Here is a 13,611-nt window from a genome sequence, read left to right as displayed (position 1 = left end):
TTTCTTAGTGAAAGACCTGTATTATGAGTCTGAAATGATAATTTTCTTATCAAATGAGAATAAATTGTGATAGAAAATATATTTGTGAGAACAAATCAAATTCCTTATAATCATATAATACTCCTGTGCATAATGTGCAATAATACAATACAATCAAAGATGGGTGGGTTTTACCACTTATAGACCTAAAACTCAACTAAACTGGTATCAGCTACAATTCATAAACTTTGTATTTCAATCAACTTATGGACACAGCGGTCCGTTCTAATAATTGGACTTTCCAATTATTAACTCCAATATGAGGTATATATCTGGTTATAAAATCATATTGTGTGACAATTTATAAAACAATCAAGTAAGAAGACAATTTAAAACACTTTTGTAATCAATGTAAACAATTGAATGACAAAAAAGGAAATAAATAATAAAAAACAGATGGATAAAAATGTCCAAAATCTATCAAATCCTGATGAAATGTAAATAATAATTTCTTCCTTGAAATGTCTAATTTGAATAAAATCCTTGAGTGTATTGAAGTCCAAAGTCCTAGTCCTTAGATAGATGTATATATATATATAAAAACCTAAAAAGAAAAGAGAAAAAAGTGCACTAAACAAATGTGCTTCTAGGGTATGGACTATTGAAAATAGTCTTACCATTCAAAGCCGGGTCCTGGATAGGATTAGCCTCTCAATCTTTGTTATTGAATAGTCGTCTACGCGTTTCGGCCCTCTAAATGGGGCCTTTTTCAAGACATGTGGAGGCTTAATCAGTATTGACCTTTTATATTTTTAGATTGGGCGTTTGTTTGTCACAATTGCGCCAAAAGAAAAATTGCGCCAGAAAAATTGCGCCAAAAATTGGGTCCGATATTGCCAGTTTGTTTGTTGCCACTATACCGCACTTCCACTAGACAGCCGGATGTCTATGTATTTAGCTCTTCCGGTTTCTTTACCACTTCCGGTTTCGCGGAACCATTTTGCGAAAGGGCAAGAAGGAACAACAAATTGTCGGCAAGACCGGATATGTACGGTGCTTCCGGTTTAACGAAACCATTTTAGAAAAGGGCAAATTTGTATTATGATATTATGAAGGGTAGATTTCCATTGTTTTATTTCTTATGTGATTGTTTTAATCTATTTTCTAGTGATTAATTATGAATATCACTGATATTGGGCTAATATATCCAGGACTTACAATGTTTACAACATACATTTATTTCCATTATAATTCCATGGTATTAGTGACTCTATTTCTAGTTGTACTATTCTGTATCTCATATGTGATAAACTTAAATATATACAAGTACCAAATGAAATAGCCCTGTATCTCACTCTGGAGCAGCACCCACTCGCCACACCTAACTTGGGAAGTATTTTTACCCCTTGTAATACAGTTTTTTTAATCATACTTGCATTGTTACATTGTTGTTTTTTAAATTTGCATTTACATTGTATTAGATAATAAGAGCCATACGGATCAGTGGATAGTCTGTTACTCTTAAAAAGCATACTGTATATGGTTTGGTCCAGATCGCCTGGTATTTATCATCACATTGGCTCAAATATTTACATCTTGATATACAATTTTCTACTGGCCGATATCCCCCATCTGGGCTAATTATAAACCATTAGATTCCATTAAAGCGAATATATGAACATATTTTCCATCTAAAAAGCGGAATTTAGTTCACTTCTGGGAAGCGCAGCTTTGTGGTTAACTTTCTTTTTGTTTTATTCTTTTTTATTGATGATCTTATATTTGTCACTACTTTTTCATCATCAGAGGCAGATTTTTTTGTTGAGTATCTTAATGCATGTATCCCTGAAATTCAGTTTACTTCAGAATGGCAAAAGGAGAAAATACATTTTTTGGATATTGAGCTTACTATGGATTTTACTTCTGGCACAATTGAAACACAAGTGTATCGTAAACCCATAGCAGGTAACTCATTACATTCATCAAGCTCACATCCTAAACATGTATTTCAGGGAATTGCCAAGGGACAATTCCTTAGGACTAGGAGGGAGGATCAGCTCACAGGAGACAACTTTTCTCTCTGAGAGTGCATTCTTGCAGGACAGGCTGCGTAAACGTGGCTATAATGAGAGAGTTATTACTCTGGCCTTTGAAGATGCAAACAAAAGAGAGAGAAGCAGCCTTCTTAAATCAAATAATAAATCTGTAAAAAATGGGAGGAATGACTAAAGTAGACCTACCTTTATCACTAAGTACTCAAATCAATATTATCAAATTTGTAATATTATCAAGAAATATCTACCCATATTATATGGTGATGACCAATTAAAAGATACAGTTAAGAGAGGTTGTAGAATTACCTACAGAAAGAATCTAACTCTGGGTAACATGGTTTTACCTAGCCAATAATGTAAGCCAGAGAGTTAGAGTTCATGGGTTAAACATAATGGGACATACAAATGTGGTAAAAATTGCAAGGCATGTGAGGTTATTAAGTTAGGCACACAATTCACTTCCTATGTGACCAATCAGTCTTTCAATACCCGTGGGTGTATCAACTGTTCAACTACGTTCGTGATTTACCTTATTGGTTGTACGTATCACAAATTACAGTACGTGGGTATGACTACCCGTGATGTTCGTACTAGGATATGGGAACACCTGGGGTACATCAAGAACAGGATTTTTTGTTCTGAATTAGCGAGACACTTCATTGAAGAGCATAATGGGAATGTGTGTAATTTTGAATGGAATGCGACAGAGACCATCAGATGCCCTCCCAGAGGTGGAGATAAATGGCCTATTATAGCCAGGTAGTAGGTCTATTGGCTCAACAAAATGGGCACACTTATACCTTATGGCTCCAATGCAGAAAATGATATCATTAAAGGGACAGTCTACACCAGAATTTGTATTGTTTTAAAAGATAGATAATCCCTTTATTACCCATTTCCCAGTTTTGCATAACCAACACAGTTATAATAATATACTTTTAACCTCTGTGATTATCTTGTATCTAAGCCTTTGCAAACTGCCCCTTTTTTCAGTTCTTTTGACAGACTTGCAGTCTAGCCAATCAGTGCCTGCTCCCAGATTACTTCACGTGCACGAGCACAGTGTTATCTATATGAAATATGTGAACTAACACCCTCTAGTGGTGAAAAACTGTTAAAATGCAATCTGAAAGAGGTGGGCTTCAAGGTCTAAGAAATTAGCATATGAACCTCCTAGGTTAAGCTTTCAACTAAGAATACCAAGAGAACAAAGCAAAATTGGTGATAAAAGTAAATTGGAAAATTGTTTAAAATTACATGCTCTATCTGAATCATGAAAGTTTATTTTGGCCTAGACTGTCCCTTTAATATCTGGGAATGATAATATTGTTTTCCACTTGGTTTAGTAACCTTATTTTATTTCGTTACAGCTTTACATTGTATGACATTGATATATATGTATCTTAGGATTAATATTTTGCTTATCGGGTTGGTTCTTCATATGTAAATATACCTACTCTTGAAATTGATCAGTTTAAGCAGTGTATGTAGCATTAATATGTGCTTAGGTTTCCATGATTTATTTTACCTTTGCATGCCATGTCATCTTAATTATGTATGATATGCATTCAGGAAACTGACTTATGCAACTGATGATACATTGTATTTATTTACCTTACCGTTTCAACTCTGTATTATGTACACATGTTTTATGTACTCAGCATCGCTGTCATATAGTTTCTGATATAATTGTACACTAATCTAGTGCTACTTTGAATGTGCTACTAATTGTTGCCTTTTCACTTTTACTTTAAGTGCATTTGCAATTGCTTGCATATATATATGTGGTTAATTGTTTTGTAGTGGTATTGTACTCCAAGATGTTTTCACGGTTCAGCAGTGAATTATTTAATGCTGTTCCCTTTAATTAGGTGAGGGGAGGGAAAAAGGGTGTGTGTTTTTAGCCTCCAATAGGTATCTTTCGTATGGTATAAAATAATGTGACACTTGTTAGAATGTATGGTCTATGATTACGGCTACGCAATGCCGAAACGCGTAAGACTGTTTATTTACCTTTTTCCTACCTTGCCTTGGTGCCCATGTACTTTTTAATTGATATATTAAAGTCTTTTGTTTTATTTTTTGAAGAGGTGGTTTCCAGGGGATTATTTTTTGTTATATTCTCATGGAGGGAGAGGAGCCCTCCAATCAGTTATACAATCCCTCCCTAGCCGAGGGTACCTGTCTCTCTTCCTGGACTGAGGGGTTAATTCCAGCGTGAATTATGGAGTAGGCGTGTTCAGCATTGTATGCCGACCAGTGTGTGGAGGACGTCACCCGGAAGCAACAATCACATGTGCTGAGAAGCACAACGCTGTTTGTGGAGAATCGAATAGATCAGCAGGACCCGAGCACACCGGAGCGTAAGGGGTAGGGTTGGCTAATTTGCCATAGTCCCCTGCCGGTTGAAGTGGCCAGTTGAATTCCTGAAGGCTTCCTTGGAGTGGTGAGTCAGACTCAGTGAAAAACTGCACGCCTAGAATCTCTATTCACGTTTAATAACCAGGTATGATTGTGACAGTGTTTATCTACCCAGCACTTTACATGTGGTGTACTTTATGTGTTTCTTATATGACTGAATAACACTTATGACAGAGGTAGATTAAACAGTTTAATATAACACATCAATCACACCTGTGAAAGTCTATATTTAGGGAAGAGTTTATCTAATAAAGCCATACATCTATATTTGTAAACCTTACAGAAGAAGTCTCACCATAAAAGTGCTAAGCAATAATTCCAACATGAAGAGCCGCACTCAATCAGTTAAGGAGTGTCTTTCAAAGTCTCAACTAAAGAAGAAACAAGCACTCCTGGAGTCATCACAAGATATGGAGCACGGAGAAGAAGCAATATCTCATTCCCTATCTTCCCCTTAGACATCTTCTTCCAATGATGCACTCTTAAAACAAATACAACAGATGTTCCATGAAGAAATGAGAGCAGTCCTCTCAGAACTAAAACAAGATATTTCAGATATTGGTGAGAGAACAGCATCACTCTGAGAGATTCCATAATTACAATCTATCGTAAAATCCCAACAAGCCCAAATCTAGAAACTGGAAGACCATCTAAAGAATAGATCTAAAAGATCCAATATTCGAATACTCGAAAAATACAATAATCTGCCTGAAGTCATATCACACATTTTTTAACAACTTCTCCCAGAAGAAGATAAGTCACTCTTTTTAATAGAGTATATCGAGCTTTGACCAAACCACCGAACCTAGGGGCCTCCAGGAGATGTAATAACAAAACTACTTTACTATCATATTAAAGAGCAGATTATGCAAGCTGTTTGGAAAGTTTCAGAAATCACCTTTGAGGGTCACAATATTTAACTATTTGCAGACCTCTCTCCTATAACTCTCAAGAAGAGAAGGGAATTCAAGCCAATTGTATTCGCATTGACCAAAGCCTAGATAAAATATAGATGGGGATTTCCATTCCAGCTGTCCTTTATAGAGGACAAGACCTCTTTTTCCTGCTCTACAATGGCAGAGGGACAGTCTATCTTGGATAAACTACAGATTGAAAAAAGAATACCTTCTAAAAACCAGTCTCCTAAACCTCAACACAAAGCAATAGCACGTACATGGACACCAGTTCACAAGAATGGGAAAACACAAAGACACAGCCAAGGATCAGAGAGCCCAACCTGATGCTAATTAGAGACAACCAGGTGAAAACATTAGAAATGAACGCTATGGAGAAAAAAAAAAAAATCTCAAAATTTGGGACTTTCTAAATTGTTTGAATTTTTCTGAGTCCACTTTTTCAAAAGAACTGTTTTGCAGCTACAGATCCAATATATGATTCAGCAGTGAATTATTTAATGCTGTTTCACAAACCTTTCTGGATCCATCTCACTGTTCGCGAGGGGTCCACCAATACTCCGGTTTTGTTTATATTTTTTCTTAAGGGGAGGGGGTCCAGCCTCCAAGAGAAGGGTAAGTCCAGTTCTATGACTCAATTAAGCTCCACACCTACATATAAAAATGACAAATGTAATTTTCCATGTTAGGGGGCTGCACTCTAATATCAAAAGACACAAGGCAATCTCCACCTATAAATCCTTGAAAGCACACATTGTCCTTTTTTGCAGGAAACCCACTTTACTAAAAATAACACCCAAATATTGGGATAAAACTTATCCTAAACAATTCCATGCCCCTTGTCAGACCAAGAAGTGTGGGGTATCGATCCTGGTACACGCTAACCTCAATTTTAAAGAGGATGAGATAATTGCAGATAAGGCATTATAGTTAAGGGTAGAATTCATGACACGTGATAATAGGGAATATATATGCACCTAACGAATCCCAAGCTAATTTTTTAACCAAGATAGGCAAGTTATTAACTTACTGGAAAAAAAAAATCTCTATTAAATTATTAGGGGACTTTAATCTGGTAGTAAACCCCGAGATAGATAAATTATTAGTCCCTCATTCCTTGCCATCTCGAAACGCTAAAAAAATCCTACATGGTTTTATTGTAGATCAAAATCTTGTTGACAGCTGGAGAATTCACGTTTTACTCAACAAACACATGTTTACTCTAGGATAGATTATATTCTAGTAACCAAATTTTGTCCCCACTATTAATTGCCTCAGATATAATACCGGTAACCTGGTCAGATCATAATATAATGCTTACAAAATTGTCAGGTTTGATTGATCCCTCTGGAAATAGGAGTTGGACACTAAATCCAACATTGTTCAGAGACAAACTATTCACACAGAAATTAACCAATTCTTGGTGACAAATCATAACTCAGTATCTAACCCGAACCATGTATAGGGAGCACTAAAAGCATTCATAAGGGGAATACTAACAAAAATTCACTGCAACTTGTTCAACAACTTAAACAAGAGATTCTAAAACGTCAATCTCTTCAAAAACTAAACCAGGACAATAAAACTCAACTTGTTAAATGCTAAAAAATCCTCTCTTGATAATCTATTACTATTAGAAGCTTCCAGATCACTATGGCTTATCGACACATAATGCTTTATACAAGCAATAAGCCAGATAGAATGTTAGCTAATAAATTTAAAGAAATAACACAAATCCAGAAACCTGATGGGCAAATCTGTAATCACCCTCAAGTTATAGCGGATACTTTCGCTAATTATTATCAAAAGCTTTATACTCTTCCCACTAATAGCAATACAACCCAAACAGACATAGAAAAAGGCTGAATTTTTACAGAATTGCAACTTGCCTAAACTTGATACTGAAGACCTAAACAAATTAAATTCCCATATAACTACCCAAGAAGTGAAACCGGTGATCTGAACCCTAAAAGTCAACAAGGCGCCTGTCTGGATGGATACTCAAGCATTTTTTACAAAACCTTTGTGGATGAAATTAGCCCTATTCTAACCACCATATTTATTCATATTTTTGAAGGAGTTATTCCTCCGGAACTGTTAGAAGCCTGTATTTCAGTATTGTCAAAGCCCGGCAAGAGCAAACATTGCAAAAATGATAGGCCTATTTCTTTAATAATTCTCGATATTAAACTATTTACTAAGATTTTAGCTACTAGGCTGAATAACCTGCTACCTAAACTTATCCATCCAGATCAGGTGGGCTTTATTCCGAATAGGGAGGCCCCTGATAATAAGAAAAATGATTGATTTGATAGACTATTCGTCGAGGCGGGGAATGCCTTTATTCCTTTCACTGGATGCGGAGAAGGCATTCGACCGAGTAAATTGGGGTTATCTAAATTCAGTATTAGAAATAATGTGATTTTCAGGAAATTTTTGTGCTGCAATTTCTTCAATCTATTCTCGCCCATCAGCATTTATGAAAATAGCAGGCTACAAATCTAAACCCATAAGTATTCTTAATGGAACTAGGCAGGGGTGTCCATTGTCTCCACTCTTCTTCGCTCTGTGTATTGAGCCATTAGCGGCCCATATTCAGCAAAATATAAATATTTCAGGAATCAAAATAAACACTCACGCACATAAAATTGGTCTCTTCGCAGATGATGTCATTCTCTCTGTTACTAAGCCCATGATCTCCCTTCCTTTAATATACTCCACTATAAGTAAATTCACTAAAATCTCTGGATACAAAATAAACAATGATAAGTGTGAAGCAATTAGTATAAAATCTCCCACAACATACTAAAAAATTACTGGAACTCAAATTTGATTTGAAAATGGTCAGCTAAGGGCATCATAATCCCTAATAACCTAGGCCTATCATATAAACTTAACTATGTTACCCTGTTTTCACAAATCAAAAAATTGCTGTCCTTATGGAGTAAATCCAACATTTCCTTATATGGTATTGATTGCAGTAAAGATGACAATACTACCTAAGATTCTATACTTGTTTCGGTCACTCCCTGTGAATGTCCCAACCCCAATTTTACAAAAAATCCAAAATGACCTGGTATTTATTTGGAAGGGTCAGAGAGCTAGACTCAACAAAAAGACACTTAATCACCATAGGAAGGGAGGTGGGATGGGACTCCCAGATCTGCATGCCTACTATTATGCCGCCAGAATATCACAATCATCCTTATGGCACAATCAATCAGACAATATCAGATTGAATATGATGATATTTCCCATATATATATATATATATATATATATATATATATATATATATATATATATATATATATATATATATACTGCTTTGGTCAGCTAAAACTGATAGACCACCTACTTGGCGGACATTTATTGCTATTTTGCATACTCTATCATTGTGGGAATTCTTGACAGTTAAATACTCTATAATTCAAATGGGCTCAAGAGCGACTCCCCTAGTGACCTCATCTACTGCGTATGACCACACCCTTCAAGAGAAATGGGCTAACAGAGGTTTATACCGTATTGCAGATACTCTCATAGGCAATCATTTTTCAATCTATAACCAATATGTAGAACTTAATAGTCAGGAGAAATCAAGTTGGTTTCACTATCTCCAACTGAGAGCTAGAGTAGCTGAAGTTATGGGAGCTGGTAAGATATGCATTATTAGATAAATGAGTAACAAAGTCTGTAACAAAAAAAAAAAAAAAAAAAAAAAAAAAAAAAAAAAGAGTGCTTCACCCCTGCAATTATTTAGGAAAAGTCCTCCCTGAATAATACAGGAACGATTTTTAACCATTCATACTTTATCTTTATTGGTTTAACTATTCAATCATACACGTTTAAAAACACTTAAACTCTCTAGATATCTATGCTATATATTGATATCTAGAGAGTTTAAGTGTTTTTAAACGTGTATGATTGAATAGTTAAACCATTAAAGATAAAGTATGAATGGTTAAAAAATCATTCCTGTATTATTCAGTGACAATTTTTTCTAAATATTTGCAGGGGTAAAGCACTCTTTTTGTTACAGACTTTGTAACTCATTTATCTACGAGTCTCCTTAGTGATATATTGCCCCCCTAACAGGTGCTTGTTGATTACAAAAATATTTGGCAGCTATAGGTACTTACCATTAGTACTACTTTACCTACTATCTTCTTAAGATAGGCATTAACGCTTACCCAGAAAACATCTGTTTAACACCGACCCGTACACGAGGTACTATCTCTAACTTATATACACTGTTTAATATCCCTTCCAATTTAATCAAACTACCTTTTATGCAAAAATGGGAATCAGACTTTAATTTTAACTGGTTGGCAGAGAAGTGGTGTGACAGATTGGATCCTCTTTTTCAATTTGCGTGCATTTGAAGGAAAATGTGCGTTCCGATGGTACTTTCACCCTTCCAGAATACATAATAAGGAACACACTAATAACAAATGTTTACGTGGCTGTGATGAAACAGGTACATATCCTCATATGTGGTTGTTTTGCTGTCATGTATCCAATATTTGGACACAGACTTTAGCCCTATTGAGTGAAATTTTAGACAAAAGAATTTGACTCCTACTCAAGCACTTTTACACGAACCAATTCCAGGCCTTAACTCTAAAATTAATAAACTGGTAGCAATTATCTGTACTATTGCTAAATTAAGTATAGCAAGATATTGGAAAACCATAATCCCAACATTCCAAATGATTGAAAATAAGATTACATTTTATTATTAGATGAGTAGTGCTTCTGCAGATATATTAGACATTAAAGATCAGTTCCTCTCCATTTGGGAACCTTGGATCATGTATACTGAGAACAAGAGTAGACAAACTAATGATAATGACAGGTATAAATTGTAAGATCAGTTTGCACTAGAATAGGGTTTTCAAACACTAGTTACACCTAGGCTGGAACCATCCCTCTCGGGTTTTGTTAAAGTATTGATATATATGGTGGCTGGTTAAATGAGAAATGTTTTTTTACAATATACATGGATATCGGTCGCGATTAGTAGAGTGAAAAAAAGACCACTGTAAGATAGATGATCTATAGTGTACAGAATGTATTTTCGACTGTAATGATATGTCTTGAACTTCTGTTGTATAAGATTTTTGGGAAAAAAACAAAAACCTTTTTTTCAATTAAATAGGATCTGTCAGATGGCATAGGTAAGGCGCATTTTATTTGCCAAGCAACACTGTGCACACCTCTGATCTGTCTGACAGCTTTGGCTAAACCACACAAGCTCTGGATTGCACACACCTCTGCTCTGTCAGATGATATGGGAATGGGATGACCTACAAGCATCTCCCACACTACTTTGTATCTTTCCTTAACGGAGCATGCCAGGTCACGAGACCTCCTCCTTTACTACCCTAGCATGTGACGTTACGCCCAGCATTTAACGTAGCAACTGTCATCTTAGGAAGATGGCTGAGGTTGGAGTGATTGACCTGGAAGTCCAGAGATCTGAAGTGTCAGCACTGCTGAAAACCCCACTATGACGGGGAGGTGCACCTGTTCAGCTGGGCGCCAAGAAGGGAAAGAAAGGGAAGCATGGCTGCTATATGTTTGCTTTGTGGGAGCTACTGTGTGACAGGGAAAACATCTGTATCATACCCTGCACAGCTGCAGCACTAACTGGGGAAACCCTTGAACCTACATATCAATTGCAAATTGGGAAAGAGTGCTGGTCAGCCTCTGACAATACCATTCCAAGAATTTCAAACTTCAAACTGTTTGAAAATTACTTACCAAATCGGTGTGCAACACAATATAGACAATATATAAAGCAACTTTGTTATCGCATTAGCAAATGCAAGTACAGATCCTAAGTTGCAGATAACAGATGTCAACTCACATCCTGATTTATAATATTTCTTTTTTTTATTATTATGTTGCATACTTTTTTTTTTTTTTTTTTTAATTAAATGGCTTTGGGCATTATTTTTTAAATGATTTATACATGAATGCTTTTATTTTTGGATATAAATGAGGACTTTTTTTTTTTTATTCTGATTAATTTAAAAATATATTTGTAAACAGTTTTAGAGTGCAGCAAAGGTATTATCTATGATAAATAAGTGGTCAATGTCTTTAGCAGAACATTATGCTTTCTGCATCCACTGATCCTTTATGGCAGCTTACTTGCTGCTGTACTTTATAAAAGGCGCTGGACCCAGGGGTACATCTGATCTTGAAAACACTCCTTTGGGACACTTTCCAATCTCACTCACAGAGATAAAGCACTAGTTGAAATCCACAATAGTTTAGTATGGCAGTAAAAGCCCAAATAATACTGTACTCACAAGATAAGTTACTAGTGTGCAGCCAGTTTATTCCAGGTCGAGTAAACAACTCCTTAATAAAAAAGAGCATTCACTTTTATTTCCCATCGCGTTTCAACAGTGTAACGCCGTCTTTCTCAAGAGCTTGAAATTTTGCTTTCTCTGATGTATGATTCTTGACCCATGCCATTTCACCTATTTGAGGTTGCATTATCAGAGGCAGCTTTTAGTTTTTTTTACATGCATCATGGAGTGTGTTAATTTAGCTTATTCTTTTGTTGACCCTTGTCACTGAAACTGCTCTATGTGATGTGACCCATTACCTATCCTCCATTGTTGTGGTTTCTGTAAGTGTGTTTCTGTGTGGGTGTTCGTGTACGAGAGTGTTTTTGTGAGTGTGTGTGAGAGTGTGTGTGAGTGAGAGAGAGTGAGAGAGAGTGTTTCTGTGAGAAACTATTTCTGTATGTGTGGGTGTATTTCTGCCTGTGTGGGCTTGTTTGTGTGTGTTATTACCTTTACAGCATTTTTAAATTTGACTGCACACATTTTAGTCACCAGAAATTGCAGCTGGTTGTATATTACTTCAGAAATTTTTAGACCTAGGATAAAATTAGGGTTGCAAAGGTTGGTGGTATCATTGCATTGGGTCTTGGGAAAAAAAAGTTTGAAGAGTCCTATTAAACTGGAGATAGTTCAGCTTGCGAAAAATTCATAATTATCTGACTATGCATTTTTAATGGTATATAACAAAATCAGTAATTTTCTGATAACTGTATAACTAATCTGAAAAGTTGTTATTCTAAAAAGGAAATGTTCCTCTGGTTGTAAATATTAAGATTATAACAACCAGCAAGGACGAGTCTATGTAGAAAACTATGATTTCAAATCAAGTCTTACTGACTAGTGATTTAAATCAAACTGACTCTGACACTTAGTAAATATAAAACATAAATAAAAATACAAATAGTTTCTCCCGCCTATAGAGCAGAGGTGGTGTGTGCAACCCAGAGCTACACATTATAACTCATATGTGTACATGAGATAATGGAACAGAATCAATCTAATATAGAGACTAGGTTGCCATGCGAACAATAATTACAGACAGTTACTGCCCCATACTGGCAAAATAAAGGGTAAGGCACCGCTTGAGCTTTCAATGTTCTCCATCTAAATTATTTAAAACATCTGGGTATTGCCGTGCTAGCCTCCTAAAATAACAAAAACAAGACTAAAAACAAGAATAAAAACCATCAGAAGTGGTATGAAAACAAATAAAGCCATTTAGGAGGAGAAGAGGCACCCAATGTCCGACACCTTGATTTTACTGCTCAGTTAACTGCTCTGAGCACTGACTAAGTAAAAAGTTAATTAAAGTGAAGGGAATTCTTAGGGAGTTCTTCCTAAATACATGTTGCTATACCATGCTCGTTTACTGAGACCGCAGTCATTTCTGTGGGAAACCATTTCTGTAAATCTAAACAATTGTAAACATTTTTGTGCCAAATACAAAGTAAAGTATTTTAATCACTTTACTTACCTTTGACTTTTTTATCCAATTTCTTTTGGTTAATTTTGTCTCGGTTTTGTTGTCTGTTCTCTTTTGCATCCTCCAAAGCTTCCTCAGTACCCCATATTTCTAGGGAACGTTTAATTACCTAAGAAAAAAAGAAAAGAAATTTATATATAAAGCGGTACACAACTTTTCTCTCTTTCGGGATTCAGATAGAGCATGTGATTTTAAACAACTTTCTAATTTACTTCTATTATGAATTTCTCTCTCTTCTCTTGGTATCTTTTGTTGAAAAGCAGGGACATAAACTCAGGAATCTGCCCCTGTCTGGAGCACTTCCTGCCATGTAGTGCTCCAGACACCTACCTAGGTATCTCTTCAACACAGAATATCATGGGAACAAAGCAAATTTGATCATGGAAGTAAAGAGGAAACAT

At 35.8% G+C, this 13,611-nt stretch overlaps 1 protein-coding gene across 1 annotated transcript in view; it reads right to left on the bottom strand.

The window, feature by feature from the left end:
* The window catches only part of XPA (XPA, DNA damage recognition and repair factor), a 54,176-nt gene that overhangs the window by 20,167 nt on the left and 20,398 nt on the right, over positions 1-13,611 (bottom strand). Inside the window, exon 6 of the mRNA XM_053702700.1 lies at positions 13,202-13,319. Coding sequence (XP_053558675.1) covers positions 13,202-13,319 — 118 coding nt within the window. The remainder of the gene's footprint in view (positions 1-13,201; positions 13,320-13,611) is intronic.

Source organism: Bombina bombina, chromosome 2 (assembly GCF_027579735.1).
Source record: "Bombina bombina isolate aBomBom1 chromosome 2, aBomBom1.pri, whole genome shotgun sequence".
Lineage (NCBI taxonomy): Eukaryota > Metazoa > Chordata > Amphibia > Anura > Bombinatoridae > Bombina > Bombina bombina.
This window is presented reverse-complemented; position numbering and strand designations above follow the sequence as displayed.